Genomic DNA, 22944 nt, shown 5'->3' with positions numbered 1-22944 from the left:
CATGTACAGGTAAAAATATCGAATTTAAAATGATTATAACACGAAAAATTTTTTTGCCATTACTTTTTAAACATTATTAGAAATATGAACTATAATTGCCAGACTTTGGTTTAAAAAGTAATGACAAAAAAATGTTTCGTCCTAAAATAATTTAAATTCAATATACAGGGTGATTGATGAGTGTGATAAAGCTCAGTAGGTCCGCTACAGTAATTTAATAACAAAAATTGTAGTCAAATTTTAGCTTTACATTACGAAATTAGTTAGAATGTTACAGGATGTTCGATAACATAGAACAAAGACCAAACTTTTGTTTTTTTAAATGGCACACCATATATTTTATTTTATATTCGAAATTTTCTTAACTTCCCCGTCACAAAAATATAAAGGTTTGTTATGTTATGTAGGGCTTTTACAAGGTTATAACCAATTTTTTATGAAAATCGTAACAAGTTCAGCTCCCTGTATAAATGAATATAAGCATAACAGCAATGGTTTATTGGTGCTATATATTTTTGTTGATTGTGAAAATTTTTAAGAATTGTTGATATTGCTAATTTTTCTTATATCGAATACAGGATGAGTCAAAACGCAAGTACATTCTTTTCTCAGAAATTTTAAATGGAACACCCTGTATTTTATATCACCTTCGAAAAGTACCATTACCGTACTTTAATTTTTGTATGATATTCCCTATGCCTAAATTTGTTAGTTTTCGAGATATTTTCATTTTTCAGAGCAAGTTATTAATTAAGGTGTTCTATTTAAAATTACTGAGAAAATAATGCACCTACTTGCGTTTTGAGTCATCCTGTATTCGATATAAAGAAAATTAGCAATATCAACCATTTTTATAAATTCTGACAGTCAACAAAAATATGGCACCAATAATCCGTTGCTGTTGTGCTTATTTTTATTTATACAGAGAGCTGAACTTATTATGATTTTCGTAGAACATTGGTTATAACTTTGTAAATACCCTGTGTAACATAACAAACCTTTATATTTTTGTGATGGGGAAGTTAAAAACATTTCGAATATAAAATAAAATATGGGGTGTTCCATTAAAAAAAAAACAAAAGTTTAGTCTGCCACTATGTTATCGAACATCCTGTAACATTCTAATTAATTTTGTAATGTGAAGCTCAAAGTTGGCTACAATTTTTGTCATTAACTTTTATTGCTATCTATTACTATAGCGGAGCTACTAAGCTTTATCACACGAATCAATCACCCTGATTTTGTATTTACCCGTACAGGTGTGCTGCGCAGTAATGAACGCAACCTGTATCAGCAGCCAGCTGGCCGGTACGGTGTTCGAGGAAGCATAGGGAAAAATATATGAAAGAATCAGCTGTCTTAAAATACTTTCTCTAAAACGTTGCTAGCTCCTAGACCAAATATTTAACGATTAAAATAATATAAAAGAGCATGAGACCCTACTTGGCCTGTAATAGGATTTATCGAATACAACTAACTTTGGGTATATATTTATAAATTATTATAACAGCAGTTTTTTTATATAACGAGAGAGTTTCTTCCAATTGGGCAGTCTTCTCTTTGGGTTGTTCCTTCATGCTATATTTGGATGAAAAATATAAATAATCTTCAAGATTATCATTTAATGTATTTGATATTTTTTAACAAACTTTCCGCATAATGGCTTGACTTTACTTTACTTTACTTTAAAGACCATATTAAAAATATATCCCATACTTTTTAATAGACTAAATTTTTGTTAAAAAGTTACAACTTACCCAAATCGGTATCAACTTCTTTTTCGGCGATGACGTACCATATACATGCTAGCCAGTGTGCTACTAAAGTGAAAAAAAGCATCAGAAGGGTCAAGATCATGGCGCTGTACTGCGAGTACCTGTCCATTTTCTGGAGCAGCCTTGCCAATCGCAAAAGTCTTGTTAGTTTAATAAGGTGAGTGTGTGAACTAGACAGCGTTCCGGAAGTCTGTAGTAAATCCTAAAAAAATTGCCTGGTTATTAAATTCTATCGAAAGTAACAAAAAATTAATGTTACTTATATAAATATTTAAATACACTGCGCGAGTAGGGATGGGAAAACCTACCGGTTTAAACCTAAAACCGGTTTTTTACTTCGCAATAACCGGTTTTACCGGTTGTTTTTTTGTCCCGGTTATAACCGGTTTTTTTCTTTTTAAAGTAAAAACCGGTTATTAGGTTTTTACGGTGATTAGGATTAGGTTAGGTATTATTTTTGATCCCAATCATAATTATTATTCTCAAGTAGTTAATCCAAACAAAACTATAATTGAAATTTTATTTTATTTTATAAAATACAAAAGCAAACTGAAAGTGCAATCTCACATCAGCCAGAAACAATTATTAAGTTTTATTATAATATTTCCTTTAAAAGGTATTTGTAATCATAATAGTTACATAAGAAGTGATCTGGTTGAATTAGACGCAAACATCATCTATTTTTCACACTTAACTCTTGACATTGAAAGTGTGTGAATGACTTTTTCTGATTACCAAAAATAATGCTCTGACTATGAATATCGAATTACTAATTATGAATAGGAATTTCCAAGAATTTCGCTACGTTTTCAAAACGATACACTCATACAGGAAGTATTAAATGAGTTAAAATGTACCTATTCTACAAATATACAGACGTGTTAAAAGTAATACATGTTCTTTCGATAGTATTATACTAATTTTGATCATATTGATATCGAGTCGAATGGACTATCGCAAACTAAAGTGTATTGTAAATGTTACTTTGTAACCTATTGGATTAAAAAAACCTTTGGCAGGTTATAACAGCCAGGTTAAACCGTAAGCAAAAAAACCGGTATAACCGAAAACCGGTGTTTTGTCAAAAACCGCCATCCCTACGCGTCAGTGAAAACGGATCACTCATAGAATTTGAAATTTTCTATCTTTTTATTGTTTTCTTACTTATACCAAATAAAATCTATTGTGCATTGAGTCAGTTACTCTTGTATCACGTAGCCTGACATTATCATGGACAAATGGAAAATAAGGAAAACATTTTTAGAAAATAATAAATGTATTAAAAAATTTGATGTACCATTACAGTGAGAGTTATAACAAGCATTGAATTATAGAGTAAAAAAGGCAGTTATCACTGTTCGAGATAACACTCGTCAGTAAATTTGGCATACAATTGATCACGTTTTGGATGTCCCTTTGAGGAAAACTGTTTTATTCCTAAATTAGAGCCATACGAGTTTCTTCGCATGTTGTTTGTGTTGTTGAAGTAGGTATATGACACCTAATACGATTTTTAAGAAGGCTCCGCCATGTGTGTTCTCGCATTATATTACAGTAGCAGAAAATCATTGCCAATAAACCCAGCATATGGCATTACATGATGTAGGATCTTCGTTTTGTATCTGTGCGCAGTTAATGTACTCGTCTCAATCAAGGCAAGATCTGTGTGGACATTAAAAGAAATCCCTACCCAAAACATTCCTGAGCCACCAACAGAAGCAGCCCTATGTAATCGTGTAACGATGTGCTGTCCGCCCGGCGTTCAACAGCTCATCAGCAGAGAACCGAAGGCGCTCCGATACCAACGCAACCCCACTAAGTTCCACTTCTACTCCGAGGCATCCAAGGAGGGACACTGAGAGTGTATTGGGGAAGAAAGCAGAGGATCGTAAAGACAGTTCCACTGAGTGTACTGAGCTATAAAGGAACTCAACCTGGCAGTAATGCGACGGAGTGAGTCGGAATTCTACCTGGGCGACGGTAATCTGTATTGAAGACATGCGTCGCCGGAACTGTAACCGACGTGAGCGGTAGCTACCAACTCCAATCCGGAGTTTTGTTGGATGCGTAGTTGTGTGTCGATATTTTGATTGTGAGAGTATGTGTAATTACACTGGATTGACATGTAATGAGACTGTGAGTCTGTGTATAGTGTATATCAATTTAGTCTGTATAGCGTGATCGCATTCTGTATCTAATAATATTGTTGTTACATTCTTGAGAATAGTAAATACAATTTAGTTTTCTTTTACAGACATCCGCCGAGGAGGCTTTCTTTGAAGCCAGAGCGAAGACAGAATATTATTTAATTTTTTTATTTTGATTTTAAACCGTATATAAATATCCTTAATATCCGACTGGTATATTATTTGACAAATAATGACATGATTTCTAAGTCAGTTAAATATGGCGCATACCTACACCCCCTACAAGCGACACTATATTATACATATACACGAAATTTTCGATTTTCTAAATCTGACTGAATTGAAAATTAGTCCAACTCCCATCTTAAAGTCCAGGAAAAGGCTCACCCATTCATATGTCAACCATCCATTTCGGTCCAAGGGTGTGGACTTTACGGCCCTTTCTATTTAGGGGCTGTTTTTGGTTCTCGTCCCCAAAACTCCCAAAAACTTCGAAAATTTAACTCCGACCTTTACGGCTTCTAATAGAAGCGACCATTACCTTTCCAACGCATGTCAAATTTTGAAAATCGGTTATACCGTTCAAAAGTTACTGAGCTCAGAAATATGAGTCAATTTTTATTTAAAAAAGGGAAAATGTTTGTGGATATATTATGTATAGTCCGTCCGCTATAACTTTTCCCATGCGGTACGATTCATTTTCAATCAAATTAAGTCAAAACAGAAAGTGGAACGTACGCCGATGTGTGTAGTATATAGTAAGCAGTATACAGTGATGAGCGCGCTAATAACCGGCAAAATAGCACAAAAGATGGAAAACGTATTAATTTGTGAGATAAAAAGAAATGAAATTAATCAGGCTGGGAAATTTAGCGATATTAACTTATAAATTTACATTATATTGGTTGTTTCCCACCTTTAGACGTATCGCATGAGTTTGGCAACTACCACTGTCACAGTGACAGTTTTAGTTGGCATACTCCTCTGATAAGTGTGAAGGTGGGAAACAATCAATATAATGTAAATTTTTAGGTTAATATCGCTAAATTTCCCAGCTCGACTAGTTTCATTTCTTTTTATCTTACAACTTTATACGTTTTCCATCTTTTGTGCTATTTTGCCGGTTATTAGCGCGCTCATCACTGTATAAATGTATATACACATCGACGTTCATTTCAATTTATGTTTTGACTTAATTTGATTGAAAATGAATCGTACCGCATGGGAAAAGTTATAGCGGACGGACTATATGTATGTGTGTATGTATATATTTTTGTGTGTGGAAAAGATAAACCGATCTGAATTTTTTTTGTGTTTGAAGAGGGGGTGAGGGCCGATTCAGAACCGGTGTAGTTTGTGAGTTTTGACTACCCATAAGCCAGCCATACGACTTGGTAGGTACAAAACGGCATATTTTTTGGCGGTATATATCTTCCGTTCAAGAAGAGACAGGAGAACAGTAAATACACCAAATCAATAGCGTTGAGTTAAGCTTTCAAACGGTGTTTAAGCTGTCAGGATAAGACATACACACGGCTCAGTATAGCCGAAAAACTAAAAAACTAAACTTTGAAAATTTTGGTTTTTCGACAATTACTCAAAATTTCAACCTACGAATTACGCCAATAGTGGTTAGTTGAAGTGGCTACGACGCTAATTTGATCTGGCAACGGGCAATCCGAATTTATTTACCGGCCATCCCAATATTTTTTTCGTACTTTCGATTGACACTAGATCATTGGGGAGATAATGCGACAAAGGCGACCATTTATAAAGCTTAACGTCTAATCGAGAAACATTGCATTCAACTTTATACATTTAATTTATAAATAACTTTGAAAAACTCCTGATACAAGAATAAAAAACCGCTAAACGTCGTAAAAATGAGTGGCGCATACAATATTCCAGCTACAAAAGATCTGCTAAATATTTGCTAAATTTGAAGTAAACTCGCCACAAAAGAATTTCAAAATTTAAACTGTATCAAAGTCACTATTTTGTGGCGCATTTTACTTCAAATTGGGCAAATATTATGAAAAATCTTTTAAAATAAAACTAGAATTTTGTTTTGCATCAAAATTAAAATACATTTTCGCGCCACGTAATATTCATATCAGACCTTTGTAACTGGAATACTCTATGCGCCACTCATTTTTACGGCGTTTAGCGGTTTTTTATTCTTGTATGATATATTACCCTAGGGCGTTATATTTAAATAACTAGTTAAATACTGTCAAGTTGACAAATAAAAACCTAAGTAAAACTATGGTTACCACAATTACGTTACGACTATTGCTGCTAAATGTACTTATTTGAAAACTAATTAATTGCAAATTTATTAAAAATTTTTACATATAAAGAAGAATTTAGTCGGACATTAAACGTTGAAGGCACCACGGGAATTACAGATAATAACGCTTTCGGTAAACGTATATACCTCAAGCGTTATTATCCTTATAATACCCTTGGTACCTTAATAACTATATTACATTTATTTTATTTTAGCTGCGTTTTACTGAGTCTGTTGTCCTCAAAGTACTTTCTACCCGTTACAATCGAGTGCATGCAGCATAGAGTTCCCCAGCCCCTATACGAGCTCCTTCCCATATCGGTTGGCCAAATATATATTTAAAAGAAAATCCAATTTTATAGAACAAAAACAAAAGTCCAGCATACCTAAACTTTCAAAGTTTTAATTTATCGATAATTTTTGGATTTCCAGAAGTATACAAAATATGTTTTAAATTAATAAGAACGAATAATTAAACAGATTAATAAGAAATTAAAAAAAAGCAAAAATATCTAACTTTAACAAAAAAAAATGTGGAAGTTTACAACTAAGTAGATCTTTTTTATTTTTATTTAAATTTAAAATTCTTTGAGGCATAGTTTTTATAAATGTCTGACAACACTCTAGTGTAAATAGATCCCATATTTTTTGCAAGTTTTGCTTCAATTCTTTAACGGATCTAGAAGGACGTTTCCTCAATGTTTTTTTTATTTAGCGTAAAAAAGAGGCACAAAGTTTTTCTCGGGGACAAGTCGGGACTGTTAGAAACGTATTCCAGAAGTAGTATACCGTGGTCACCAATCCAGTTTAAACTCTTTTTTGAGGTATGGTAACCTACGTCATCTCGTTGGAAGACAAAATCTTTCGCTAATTTAAACGTATTGAAACGACATTGTTCCGCAATCGGTAAGAAATTATTTAAAACCTTCAAATAATACTTGCCCGTATTTAAGATTCCATCCACAAAATGCAATTTAATAAGTTAAATAATTTCATCATAAACTCAACAAAAACTATAAAAAGAAAAAATAAAGAACAATGTAAAAAAATTAAACCCTGGATTAGTTCTGGTTTAATAGTGTCTATTAAAACTAGAGACAATCTAAAGCGAAAACTATTAAAAAACTACTCTATTGAACTAGACAAAGAATATAAAACTTATCGAAATCACTTAAGTAATCTAATTAAAAAGACAAAAAATGATTTTTATAAAGCTAAAATTAATGAAACAAACGGTGACTATAAAAAAATGTGGTCTATTATAAATAAAATTTCAGGTTGCAAAAGTAAACAAAACAATCAACTTGAAAATATTCCGTTGATTAATACACAAGGAACTCAAATAACTAATAATATTGAGAAATCAAATATGTTTAACAATTATTTTACAAGTATTGGGCAAAAAATGGCTGATAATATTACAAAAACTACATTACCACCGGGTTTTGAAAGAGACTTAGAATTACAATCATCAATTTTTTTGGAACCTGTAAATATAAATGAAATTATTTTACTAATATCTAATTTAAAAAATAATAGTGCGCCAGGACCAGACGGAATTACTTCGATATTAGTTAAAAATATTCATGTGCACATTGCTTCTCCATTAGTTCATATCATTAATCTCTGTTATACAACAGGAAAAATCCCAACACAATGGAAAGAATCACTTGTAACACCTGTTTTCAAAGCCGGTAATCAAAAACAAGTCGACAATTACCGTCCTATATCAGTCATTAATAGTTTTTCGAAAATTTTTGAACAATCTCTCAAAAAGAGACTAATTACATTCTTTGATAAATATAAAATTATAACCGAAAGGCAATTTGGATTTGTGAAAAAAGCTAACACAGAGAAAGCTATAATCGATCTTGTTGATCAAACAGTACAATGTCTAGGAGAATCAAATAAATGTCTAGCAATTTTTCTGGATCTCGCTAAAGCTTTTGATACTATATCACATGAGATTCTTCTAAACAAATTATATAAAAATGGGGTAAGAGGTATAGCTTTAAATCTTATTAGTAATTATTTATCTCAAAGAACACAAAAAGTTAAAATAGGTAATTGTATTAGCTCACCTAAAGAGATTACTGTTGGGGTACCCCAAGGAACAGTACTAGGTCCGATTCTATTTATACTGTACATTAATAGTATAACCGAAATTCATGGGTTTTCAGGGCGAATTTTATGCTATGCTGATGACACAGTCTTAGTATTTAAAGATTCAACATGGGACCGCGTATGTAAAACAGCTGAATCTGGCATAAGTAAGATACAGTTATGGCTTAAAAACAATCTGCTCAGTCTGAATATAAAAAAACTAAATTTATTACTTTTTCTCCCACTATGTCTAATCAGCCAACTAATATTAGTTTAAAAATTCATAGTTCAGATTGCAACAGTGTGCAGGCATGTCCATGTCCCTCTTTATAAAAAACTAAATCTATTAAATATTTAGGAGTTATAATTGATCAGCATCTGAGATGGCGTGAGCGTGTGGCACACGTTGCAAAAAGAATTAGATCCTTAATGCCTAAATTTTACTTATTAAGAGACATTCTCTCAAAAAAAACCTTGAGTATCCTATATAACTCTTGGATTGAATCTATAATACGATATTGTATTGTTGTTTGGGGTGGTACATTTAGTAATACCTTACATATTTTACAGACAGCTCAAAATACACTTCTTAAAATAATATTTAAAAAAAGTAAACTTTTTTCCACATCACTTTTATATAAAGAGCTAAAACAAATGAGTGTCCGATCTATTTAAATACAGCAATCATTAATTTGGGTATTTTCCAATTCAAGTAAGTTAAAAATAAATCAACATCAAAAGTATACAAGGACAACTGAACAACGTTTGGTTAAAGTACCATTTTTCAGCAAGACAATTACAAAACGATCACTATTTTATTATGGTCCAACTCTATTTAATTTATTGCCAAAAAATATAAAAACAATAATAAATTATAAACAGTTTAAAAGAACCATAAAAAATATGATATTAACTAAAACAATTGAATTCAACATTTTCTAAAAATTAATTTTCTAGCCAAACTGTCTTCTAGTAAATATAGTTGCGCCATGCCGATTAGGTCTTCTCTCCTCTCACTTTCAATTGTATTTTGTCAATCATAGAGTATGTAAATTATACCAGCCACAAGTACTTACTGTTTAAAATTGTACAATTGGATTGTACACCTTCAGGGATTAAGGTTACAATACAGGTATTAAGTTGCCTAGTGTGCTTTTTCCCTGAAGTGGGTGCATTATTTTAATAATAAAATTATTGTTAATTACAATGTACAAAATTCTTCTTTGGAAATAAAATTGAATTGAATTGAATTGAACATCCTGCCCCAGAACATGATAAACGTAGGAAATTTGACTTTTTCTGTTAAAACATTAAGCTGAAAAGCTTTACTTTTCCTGCGTATAACTCGACTCCTACTGTATTCAACTCGACTCCAACACAAACTTCAAATCTGGATTCATGACTCCATTGTATTGTATCCCTTAGTGAATTTGTCCAACCTCAATGCTCTGCTGACCATTTTAACTTATTTTTCTTGTGTTGTAATGTTAAGACTGGATTTTTGTTAGTCTGAGATAAAATTAAAATTTTCACAAAGAATTCGTATTGATTTTTTAACTCTATCAATCACTTTGTAAGTAGAAAATCTTAATTTGTGGACCTCTCAGTGACATGTTGATCTAGAAACGTGTGTTCCAACCAGTTTACTCCTAAAATTACTTAAGTCTACAGTTCGTCCCACCTTGACTTTACAGTATAGTAAACATAGGCAATGCAATCCTTATGAGAGTTTTTAGCGCGGTGATGCCGATTTCATCAAAAAGAATTTGTAATCGAACATTAGAGAGATTAAATTAAAACTGTTTTAGAAAGATAATCTACAACTTTAGGATTCGTATGCGTTTAAGTTTATTTGATATACTATAGTTATTACGCATATGAATCCTAAAATTGTAGATTGCCTTTCTAAAACAGTTTTAATTTAATATCTCTAATGTTCGAATACAAATTCTTTTTGATAAAATCGGCATCACCGCGCTAAAAACTCTCATAAGGACTGCATTGCCTATGTTTCCTATACTGTAAAGTCAAGGTGGGACGGACTATAGATAAGTTGCACGTCGGTTTTTCACTATAATGCGTCTGAATCCCATTTTATCTGCTTCGCTTATTTTACTTCTTCCTACATTTATAGGTTTTGTGATGACAAAACCTGAGGTTTTGTATCTCCTATCTTTATTTCTTACACTATATTGTCACAATTGAAATATATTCGCGATTTTCGAGAATTAAAAAATCTATTGATGATTGAACAAATAATGTTCTCATCCATAACTTTACCTTCACTCGTTCCCATCGATGACTTTATCCCGACAAACAGCAATATATCACAGAATCTATTTGACATTAATTGAAAATAATAATTGTTTTGATATCATTTTCTCTAGCTTAACTCTGATTTTAAGATAATTATGAAAAAATCAATGTATGTTGATGTAATTGAATCAAAAGCCACGATTTAGCTATTTTTTTTATTATTGTTTGAAATAAATAAAAAAAACCATAAGGGTAATGTTTTCAATTAGTGTTGCCCAAATGCAAGACCAAGACGAGACTTAGGCAGTCTTGGTCTTGGTCTTGCGCCAGTACACCTGGTCTTGGTCTTGGTCTTGGTATTGCGCTCCCGGTCTTGGTTTTGGTCTTGGTCTTGCAGCAAGAGTCTTGCAAGTCTCGCAGTTGCCCATTAGCCTATTACATATCTTAGAACAACGTAACAGAGAGGTACATTTTAAGCTTGAATATCATAGCCATAGTAAAGACTAGCCAAAATATCATAGCCATAGTAAAGGCCAGTCAAATTATTAAATATCTACAACTGACACCGGGTGGGGTTTGAATCCACGATCGCTGTCTATGTTCTAACTAATTAAAGTTAAAACTACCTCTTAAAACCCACAAAATTTCATTTGCATATCTCAACCGGTTTTAGAGCAATAAATAAATCGTCAGTTTGTAAGAAGAATTTCAACCCCTCCCTATTTGGTAAACAAAGCATTTATAAAGTAAGAAAAAACACAGTAAGAAAAAACCAGGACAATTAATAATTTCAGAGCAAAGAAGTCGGCTGCATGTCGAAACAAAACTTCCATTTAAAAATTGAACAAAATATTCTACAATTTTCCTAATAAAACGCTTTGAAACAGTGCATTGTTTGGATGTCGACCTTTTCGTGTAATGGATTCTTTATCTATAATATTTGCCGCCGTATTCCATAACAACAAAGTAGTTTTGTTTTTGGTTTCAAGTTACTTTTCATTGTTCATTTACTGTTGGCGGTGACACACTGTAAAATAGCCAAATTGCAATTTTTGTTATCGCTTAATCTTTGACGATTTGGAAAAGTGTGTTAATTGTTTTGGGTATATTTTCGTGTACTTAATCTATTTATTGTTTAGCCCATTTTTTCATTGTCCAGTCACCCTTGGCTTATATAATATAACAAGAACAAGTGTTGTTGAAAAAACTGAATCTGTTTTCAAATCTATTTTTTGAGTTTGGTTTATTAGAGTTTATTAGGTTTATTAGGTTCAATTTGTGCAGTCGATTCAGAAAGTTGAAATTTTAAATTCTGAAAATATTGTGAAGTGAAAAAAATGAGTGAAATAAAAAGAGAGTAGCTGAGTGGAGCGATGAAAAGAAAAATTAAACAAAAAAAGGAAGAAGTTCTGAAGAAGATACCCAAAATTTCTTCATTTTTCCATCAACCAAATTCTCAAAGTGATTTAGATTGCAATGGTAAGTAGGTACTAGATCTCTATCTACTAATGAAACAATAATTCTTATCTAATTGTCGTCTGTAACAGGGGTGGCCAAGGTCCTTGATATTCTTTGATAGAAATTTGAATTTTTTTAGAAGCCGTCGTTAAATGCGTATTAAAAAGTTATGCAAAAAAGAGGTGTTGAAAAATTTTTTACAGAACTTTTTTACTTCTTTTGATAATTCTTTAAATCTTAATAAATAAATGGTGACAGCACTTCTTAGTAATTCTTTCAGATGCTGGTTAGTTCGTACTGATGAGTATTTCAATTCCAGGAATTTTGAAGTGGAATAAAATTATTCACACATGTCTTCTTCTTCATGTGCTGTGCTCGATTATCGAGTGTTGGCTATCAAAATTGGCTATAGTAATTTTGTTGGCGGCAGCTCGGAAAATGGAAGCTGGAGTTTCTCAAACCACTCTCTTAGCTTTCTAAGCCATGACTTTTTCTTCGACCTGGCCTTTTTCTTCCGTCTCCTTTGCCTTTTATTATTAAATGGAGTATATTATAACTCTCTGGGTGGCGCATTCTTCTCTAGGTGCCGTCTCTGCTCCGAAGGTTGGCAATCATCAAAGCGATTTTTACTTTTGAGAGTGCGGCTCTAAATAATTCGTTGCTACTACATCCAAACCCTGCCCTAAGATTCTTCAGTCATGAGTTAAATCAGCTATCAGCTTCCTCTAAATCTTTTTCCTGGATTTTCCTTGCATAATGAACTGGAGTATTAGATATTTATCTCCTCCCATCACATGTCCCATATATCTCAGTTTTCTTCTCTTAATTGTTAGAATTACTTCTCTTTCCTTATGCATACATCTGTCTGATTACCTCTACGTTGGTTATTCTATTTACCCATGAGATCTTCAGCACTCTTCGGTACATCCATATCTCGAATGTCTCCGGTCTTCTCACGTCAATTTTCTTCAGTGTCCACGCTTCCATCCTGTAGTATAATACGGATAGCACATAGCACCTCATAACATGGCCAAAAAAATATTCAAGTTTGCGAGTTTTTACTGCTCTGAAGACTTCCCGTAATTTTTCCCCTCCGATGTATAACAACTTCGTTACGAACTCTATCCACCCAACTTATTCGTAGGATCCTCCGATACACCAAAGTTTCAAAGGCTTCCAGCTTTTTGAGAAGGGTATCCGTTAAAGTCTAACCTTCGACACCATACAAAAGAGTACACATTCACATAAGTACGGTGTTCCATTGAACATTTTCTAGCACTACCTTATATCAGTTCTTGAAATGGGCCCCGCGAAAATCTTTGATACGGGGCCCCTGTGGGGCTAGCTACGCCACTGCTGCTGAGAAATAATGTATAACTAAAAAATTTTATTTTTACATTTTAATAATGACCTCTGAGTACATGTTAAATGTGTCTAGTGTTCTTTTAATGCATATTTTGATTCGCAATGTATATTTATGGTATTGTTCGTAATGCGCATAAGTCCAGTTTTCAAAATTTTTGTTACAAATTTTTGTTTCTCATAGAGTATCTAAGAATATAGCCGAACTTATATACTCCCTAAAACGATCCTCAGTTCTAACTGCAAGACGCAAGAGTCTCGCAGGCATAGTCTTGTTCTTGCTCAAGTCTTGCACGGTAAGTCTTGGTCTTGGTCTTGCTAAAAATAAGCGGTCTTGGTCTTGGTCTTGGTCTTGCGAGAACGCAAGAACAAGACCAAGACTGCAAGACCAAGACCGATTTTGGGCAACACTATTTTCAATAAATGTTAGTATAAAATGCAATAATAATTTATATGGGAACTTATAAAAATATGTTGATTATGATTATCACTAGTTTATGGTAATCGTCATAAACTGCAAATTCCAAAGGTGGGCCAACTGAAATGGGAAGGGGCTCGTATAGGCCTGATTTCGACCATATTTTTCATAAATTTATAAGTAAAAATGCCAAGTTTCTTGTAAAAGGTATATATTAAAATACCCTAAATAAGGGTCAAAATACAAAACGTTTTCGGATTAAGGAATCCATCATCAGTGTTTAAAAGCCAAAATTTGCATGCCTGAGCCACCAAAATGTATAGGGTAAAAACCCTTTAAATGTAAATAATAAAGATGTTTTACATATTTATATAAAATTCATCGGATGTAATAGATAAACCTGGATGTTACCCAGGGCAACACAGGACTCTCCCCACGTGGTTGGAACTTTTTTTTTGGTGAAAACCTCACATATTGGATTTCAATGGCCAACTGACCTTTGAAGTCAGTTGGCCATTGAAATCCAATATGTGAGGTTTTCACCAAAAAAAAAAGTTCCAACCACGTGGGGAGAGTCCTGTGTTGCCCTGGGTAACATCCAGGTTTATCTATTACATCCGATGAATTTTATATAAATATGTAAAACATCTTTATTATTTACATTTAAAGGGTTTTTACCCTATACATTTTGGTGGCTCAGGCATGCAAATTTTGGCTTTTAAACACTGATGATGGATTCCTTAATCCGAAAACGTTTTGTATTTTGACCCTTATTTAGGGTATTTTAATATATACCTTTTACAAGAAACTTGGCATTTTTGTGATTTATGGTATACAGCCAGCTACAGGAAGTTTATTTTCCTCGTGGAAATTTATAAGTATTGTCTTCCTTTTGGCATGCGTACCGGATCGCCGTTGATGAGAACCGGTCTCAAGAAATCGTCGGTGAGCCCACTGCACAGTTGAATGAATAATACCTACTCAATTCTCTTGGAACAACTCTTTGACATGTTTCATTTCCAGTAATATAACAGCCTGAACAGACTTTGATAGTTTTCCGTCGTAATTTAACTGTACGAAGGTCAGTGTAACACTAAAATGTCTCTAAGACTCTTTTTAGAACTATAAAATAGTTCATGCAAGTATTGAGCATTCTTCACATTTAGTAATAAATTTCTTCTTTTTCTTCTTTTTGTTTTTGTCCTCGCTGCAAGGCGATTACCAGCACGATTTATAGGCGATCTTGATGTATACTGGGTCTAAGCCATATCAAAATCGCTGACTATGTTCTTGTAAAAGGCTGTTGATGAGGTATGATATAATGAATATGAGTTTAATTAGGTCAGGTTAAGTATAATTAAAACATAAATTAAATGGCAAATATAAACATATAACACGAATACATAGAAACAGTTGAGCCATGCAATTTGTAAGCTTATTTATTCCCTTTTCTTTTCGAAACGCAAAATCATTATACCTAATATTTATTATCATCCCTAAGACTCGATGAACACTTGCTTGTTTTCAAGTTGCGTGCCCGCTACGGGCAAGCTGCTTGTTTTAAAGCGAAGTTTCCCGTCAACACACATTTGAGTGGTTTCTGGGAGTGAATATACGCCAGAAATAAACAGCTATGCATCTACGTTGAAATCAATCGCGCGGTCAACGTGTACTCACTGATTGCCCAGCACAGACTGCCAAACCGCCTGACTCGTTTTCAAGACCCGTTCACGTGGCGGCGTAGCAGAAACTGGCGTGCTCTCAGTCCACCCAGCTTTTATTATTTATTATTATTATTATACAATAATATCGAGCCAAAGCAAAGCTTATATGGCTCAAAATACAAAATAATTGTATGTCTTAAACTAAATAATATAACATAAAACAAATTCTTACAAAAGAAAAATTAAATTAAAATAAACATTCACAAGAATTGGTTTTTAAAAAAGTTCTTACAATAGCAAATTAAAAAAAATATATACAAAAATTAGAAAGTATACATAAAGATTACAATTTTTTTTTTCATAAAGTGAAAACAAAATATATCCACACATTTTATAACAACTATAATCACAAAAAAGTTGTTAACATTACACATATAAAGTTACAATGTCCAGTTATTTCTCATCAAACCTGTTTTTAAAACTATTTAAGCTAATAGCCCCTACGATGTCATCACTTAAACTGTTCCATTTATCAAAAACTAGATTAACCAAAAAGTTTTGTCTTACAGTGGTTTTAAAAGATTCCTTTTTCAATTTATAGTGATGACCTCGCAGTCTAGCATCTTCGCTGATATTAAAAAAAATTAATGTTCCCCAAAATTCCCCCCTAAAATTTCTATAAGCAGATATTAAATCACCTCTTTCTCTTCTATGAGTCAATGGAGACAACTTAGGCTTTCTTAATCGAGTTTCGTAGCTTAGTTTTTCATAATCAATAGGTAGCTTAGAAGTTCTTCGTTGTACTCCTTCTAACAAATTAATATCTCTTTGTAAATGAGGTGACCAAACAGATACTGCAAATTCTAGGTGAGGTCTGACATAACTTTTATAGAGTTTCATAAACAAGTCCGGATACATTCTGGAAAAAGCTTTTGCTATGAGGTATAAAGCAAAGTTAGCTTTACCGACTGCTTTTGCTGTTTGAGTAGACCAACTTAACGTTTGGCCGACCGTCACGCCCAAATCATTAACTTCCACTACCGATTTCAGAGGAACTCCATCTAAAAAATATGTTATATATGGATTATTATATCCACATTGAACGACACAACACTTACGCGTATTTATTGGAATAGCCCATTTCATGCTCCATTTTGATAGCTGGTTAAGGTCACTCTGAAGAGTATTAACAATATCGGGACAGTAATATAACTTTAAATCGTCGGCATATGAAACCGATTTTGACTGCCATCCGCACGTTAAATCAGATACGTACAGCAAAAACAGAATCGGTAAAAGGGGAGAAGTGTACTTTTGAAGTGTGTAAAATTAATAATTCTTAGCTTAGCGCTTTCGGCTTATAAAGCCATCTTCGGAGCTATGGTCAAAAAGGTCAAAATACCACTATGAAGAGAGATGGGTTCCATTTATGATATGAAATACTTCTGTGTCTTATGTAGTTTTTTATTGGTTGGGAAAAACCTTGTCTGTCTGTTTAAAAAATTTTTTTGATTTGCTGTTGGTTATTTTTGTATCCAGAAAAGTTAAACATCAAGAACGAGCACAAAGGACTTTCACACGAAAATTACATTATATATAAAACGAATATTTGATCATGGTAAGGTCAAAAAAACCTTACCATTTGAATACTGCGGTGTCAGATAGCAGAATAATAATATATTCTGCTATCTGACACCGCAGTATTCAAATGGTAAGTTTTTTTTGACCTTACCATGATCAAATATTCGTTTTATATATAATGTAATTTTCGTGTGAAAGTCCTTTGTGCTCGTTCTTGATGTTTAACTTTTCTGGATACAAAAATAACCAACAGCAAATTGAACAATTTTTTAAACAGACAGACAAGGTTTTTTCCAACCAATAAAAAACTACATAAGAAACAGAAGTATTTCATATCATAAATGGAACCCATCTCTCTTCATAGTGGTATTTTGACCTTTTTGACCATAGCTCCGAAGATGGCTTTATAAGCCGAAAGCACTCAGCTAAGAATTATTAATTTTACACACTCCAAAAGTACACTTCTCCCCCTTTTACCTGTTGTCATAAGTGTGTACAAAACTATTTCAGTCTTTACATTTTTAAAAACAGAATCGGCCCTAATATTGATCCCTGGGGGACACCACTGGCTACCGCACGAGGAACACTGCAGTCATTTTCCTTGACCGAAAAAGTTCTTTCAGAAAGGAATCCACAATAACAACTCACCACGCACGCCGTAATGTTCTAGCTTCAGCATTAATCTTTTTATGGGTACCTTATCAAATGCACGGGAAAAATCTATATAAATAATGTCAATCGGCTCATGTCGGTCCAAAGATAAAGTCCATTCATTAAGAGAGTGAAGATACAACCACTACAAATCTTTTCAGAGCAGCAGTGTGCAAAGTACAGATTGCCATGATGGTCGCCAACATCCGAAACGGATAGGCACTACAACAAGAAGAAGAAGTTTCCGACAGGCGATGTTTTTTAAACGAAAAAGTTAAAATTTTAAACGAAAAAATATATTTTTTAACCCTTTAGCATTTACCAAATGTAAGGACATAATCCACTTCAAAGAACGAAAAAGCTCGGCATTTTTTAATTTATTATTTTATTAGTCTAAATGACACTAATGAAAGAAAAAATGCCAAGGGATAATGAACCCTTACTAGCTAAACAATTTTTTAATTTACAAGAAAAGCTTTTTTGTGTCATCGCTTCCCTTTTCTTTCTTCCATTTTGCGTTAATTAATAAAAGATGGCTAATTAATAAAGCAAACTCTCAACTTTGAGATCAGTGTCTACTACAAACGTATCACGTTTGACGGTAATCGTTGGAACAATGTCCTTCTGTTATTTCTAAAACCTTTCGACGGTATTTTTATCCAAAATATAATCTTTTTAATAAGAGAACTACCTTGTAAAAGGATTTTTTAATAAAAAAGTTTTAGTTCCATCTCAAATAAGCGTAATCATAGCATTTTTTAATAGTTTAGAATTGCTTATTATACTGGCATTTATTTATTTATAGAGGTCCGATAGAATGATTTTAACCTTTCGCTACCGAAGGGTCAAGTTGTTTTGTAGTTGACGGAGGGGGTACATTATGTACCCCATGCATTTTTATAGATTAAATATTAACATAATGCAATAATTTTAGTTAAAACATAATTAAAACAAATGCAAGTATTTTTTATTGAATATAAGTAACAATAAAAAAATATATGGTGTCTTGAAAAAATTAATTATGGTTTTTTTGATTAGCTTTATATTTTGTACATATTATTGTTTGAATTGTTGTGGTTGTTTGATGTTCAGCACAAACAAAGAATTTACAAGAATTGCACGTTTTTCTGCTTTTGCGGTCCTTCTTGCGTGGACAAAGTAAACATCGCCCTGAGGATTTCAAGATGGTGGCGTCGTTTTCGCGATTCTCCCTTGGTGGCGGTGGGCATAATTCGTACATCGCGTTTATAATTCGCTTATGGAATTTTTGTGGACTTTGTAGTCGCCTATCGACATGGGGCTTTATAAGTTCTTGACCCAGGTTTAGTAAAAATTCTCTGCGTCTGTGAGAAGCTTCATACGCACGAATGGAATTCTTTGTCGTCCACAGTACGTATGCATTCAGACCTGCAATGTCTAGAAGATTTTGAAACAAAACAAATGGCCATTTCTTAGAGGCTCTTTTACAAGAATATTCATTTACCATCTTATCCATAGTATCTACGGCACCTTTTGTAGAATTGTAATGCAAGATTATGTCTGGCTTATAGTCCGTCTCTTCTCCGCTAATTTTATCGTCCTTATGTTCTGTACTCAATAAAATTACTGCCTTATTCTGTTTAGGAACGTAAGACGCCAGTGTTATTTCCTCAGTGAAGGCAAAAACTGAAGACTTTTCTTGTCTAGAAATATTGGGTAGTAGGGCTAGAGGGATATCCTGCTTGTTTTTTCGAAGTGTTCCACATAATGTTATTTGTCGATCTAGGAGTTGTTTTGCCAAGGGAACACTGCTAAAGAAATTACCAGTAGTGATGCCATAACCAGTTTTTAGAAATGAGACCAAATCAAGTACTACTCTTTTGCCCTGGTCTTTTTCTGGTTTGTTACCATCTTTTCCAGTATAAATCTGAAGGTTAGCAGCATAGGTGATTGTTGCATAAGCTAGAGCCCATATTTTGATGCCATACTTGGCTGGTTTTGATTTCATGTAGACTCTAAATGGACACTTACCTCTAAAACTTACAAGTTGTTCATCAACAGTTAGATGAGCCTGGCACTTAAAACTTTCTTTACAGTGTTCTACAAACTTTGTAAACACTTCCCTAAAAGCTGCTAGTTTGTCAGAACTTCTACGTTCTTCTCTAGTGTTCAAATCATCGAATCGCATAAGTGAAATTATATCTAGAAATCGGTCGCGTGACATGGCAGCCGGAAAAATAGATCGACTGTACAAAGGGTTTCGACACCACAAAAAGTGCACTGGTTCCCTATTGGCTTTTAGCGCACCCGCCGTAATCAAGAGTCCCAAGACCGCATAAATTTCCACTGAATCAGTGGGCAACCAGGTTCTTGTTTTATTAGGATTTTTCCCATTCCAATCCTGAATGTATTTCTCCGCTTTCTGGTTTGTACATTTGACGATGATCTCTATAATTTTCTCATCTACAAATAATTTGAAGCAATCACTAATTTTAGCAACATTTTTAGATTTTTCTGTAAGCCCTGGTTTTTCGAGCAAGTTTTTTGTGCGACATCTAGTTTTTTTTTCTCTGATTCTGGCTTTGGTTTAGAACTAGAACCTTTAGCCACGTAATTGTATAAAATCAACAAGGAAAGAAAAGTTTTCCTGTAGTTGGCTGTATACCATCAATCACAAAAATTGGAATAAATCCTTTGTAAAAGGTATAAAATTTATTAAAATCCCTAAAGGGCTACATCAGAACAAAACGTTTTCGATTTTATTACAAAATCATCATCAGTGTAAGACAGTCTGGATGCTAGCTGAACCACCAAAGAAATATAGGGGTAATAACCCTTCAAATATAAAATGTATGCTTTACAGATGCATATTTACTTAAAATGCCTTGTGATGGGCAAAAGGCAACAGGAATAATGCCCTAAGGTAAGGTATTTAAATTCCCAACATGTGGGATGCAAAAAAATTGAGTTTACATTTCGATGACTTTATGGCAACAGCAATACATTTTATATTTGAAGGGTTATTACCCCTATATTTCTTTGGTGGGTCAGCTAGCATCCAGACTGTCTTACACTGATGATGATTTTGTAATAAAATCGAAAACGTTTTGTTCTGATGTAGCCCTTTAGGGATTTTAATAAATTTTATACCTTTTACAAAGGATTTATTCCAATTTTTGTAATTGTATAACTTATCACTAAGTCAGGGGAGTAATGTGTAGTGTGTGTGTTGAGTAAGTGTCTTGTTACTTTGCAAAGTCGACGTCATTGTCTTTGCAAAGAGACGGTAATACATCTAGTTTTTCGTAAAGGACGATTTTTCCAAACTGTACCATTCTTGGAAATAAATGTGGAATCTACTGTCCCCAAAACTGGTTTATCAGAATCATTACTGTCGCTCTCAGATGGCTAAAATATAATAAACTCAAGATAGAAATATCGTACATAAAACAAAAATAAAAATTACCTGCAGAATTTCAGGCTCATATTCCGCTACTTCTAAATTATCATCTAATTCTGAATCATCCGATAAACTATCTCTTTCAGAAAGGTAATCATCATCACTTTCCTCTAACCACTGCACTGCAGTTTCACGATCCTGTTCTTTCCGAAGGTCTAACTTTATTTTTTTCGACATATCGGTAAATCGTGTAATCACAAATGGATAAACTAAAACGGTATGTTAGCACTAAGTCATCCACAGAACTGATTTGTGTGTTATTGCAAACAACAGGTTTGGTGCCGTGCGCAAAACGTCTGGTTTAGTCAGTGGCGTCGACCGCAATGAACTGTACCGCGGTTGACGGAGGGGGTACAACTTGTACCCCAAGCACAGTGCTGCACTTTTCATAGGTAAAAATATGGAAGAACAAAGTGGATTTCGTGCAGGAAGATCGTGCACTGATAATATATTTGTTCTGCAGCAGGTAATAGAAAAACGGAAGGCAAGGAATCTATCTACCCACCTATTGTTTGTAGATTTGGAGAAGGCATACGATACGGTACCTTTGAAAAAACTGTTTCAAACATTGACGAAGGTAGGTCTCAGTAGAGAGTATGTGGATGCTATCGCAAATATATACAAAAATGCAAGAAGTGTCGTTAAAGAAGGAAACTTTATATCTGACTCATTCCCTATATCAAAGGGACTTAAACAAGGATGTTGTCTGTCTCCGACTTTATTTAAAATATATATTCAATCATCGCTAGAGCAGTGGAGGAAACAAGTATCCGGAATGGGAATAGACATAGGCGGTGGTAAATGTCTAACAACTTTGTTTTTTGCAGATGATCAGGTAGTCGTAGCGAATGATGAGGAAGACATGGACTACATGTTTAGAAAACTAAAGAAAGAATATGAAAAATGGGGCCTCAATATGAATATGTCAAAGACAGAGTATCTTAAAATAGGGGATGATGAAGAAGATCCAGAGTTAGAAATTAGAACCACGAAAAGATGTAATGAATATAAATATCTCGGATCTATAATATCTAAAGAAGGCACTACCAAAAGAGACATCGAAAAGAGAACGCAGCAGGGCAAAAAAGCGGTAAACATTCTGAGCTCTCTACTGTGGTCTAAAGATATAAGGCAAGAAACGAAATTGACAATCTATCGTACCTTGGTAGAGCCTATTATGACTTATGGGGCAGAAGTTTGGCAGATGACAAAAAAAGATAGGAAAAGAATAGAAGTAGTAGAAATGGATTATCTAAGGAGAGCGTGTGGTATATCTAAAAAAGATCACATCAGGAATGAAGATATTAGAAGGAGGACACATACTGTATATTCCAGTGTAGATAAAATTGAAACTAGACAACTAGTGTGGTATGGTCACGTGAAACGAATGAATGAAGATAGATGGCCAAAGAAAGCTTTAAATTACATACCACACCAAAGAAGAAGAAGGGGAAGACCTTCAGTTGCCTGGGAAGAAAATGTACGGCACATCATGAAAGATAGAGCCATCAAAGATGACGAATGGATGGACAGAAAACGATGGCGGTCGAAATGCGAGAAGCGGCAGAGGCTGTAGGAACCTCGCTGATAGAGATAGAGAAAAATATGTCAAATTGAAAACAAATGGTTGGATATGCTTTTACACATCCCAATGAAGAAGTAACTAGAACAGTTAAACAAAATTCCAACATTTTTAAAAATTATTCATGAAAAATCGAATTTGGGGTACAATCTGTACCTCCTCCGGTAGCGGAAGGTTAAAAAGCTGTTTTGATCATTTTACTTGATTTATGTGGTTTG

At 33.7% G+C, this 22944-nt stretch overlaps 1 protein-coding gene across 1 annotated transcript in view; it reads right to left on the bottom strand.

The window, feature by feature from the left end:
• LOC114338156 (potassium voltage-gated channel subfamily H member 8-like) overlaps window positions 1–22944 on the bottom strand; it is an 816479-nt gene that overhangs the window by 522992 nt on the left and 270543 nt on the right. Inside the window, exon 4 of the mRNA XM_050647257.1 lies at window positions 1758–1977. Within this exon, the coding sequence (XP_050503214.1) occupies window positions 1758–1977 (220 nt within the window). The remainder of the gene's footprint in view (window positions 1–1757; window positions 1978–22944) is intronic.

The sequence above is a fragment of the Diabrotica virgifera genome, chromosome 3 (assembly GCF_917563875.1).
Source record: "Diabrotica virgifera virgifera chromosome 3, PGI_DIABVI_V3a".
Taxonomy (NCBI): Eukaryota; Metazoa; Arthropoda; class Insecta; order Coleoptera; family Chrysomelidae; genus Diabrotica; species Diabrotica virgifera.
The sequence above is the reverse complement of the archived record's forward strand: the minus strand, read 5'-3'. Positions and strand labels throughout refer to the sequence as shown.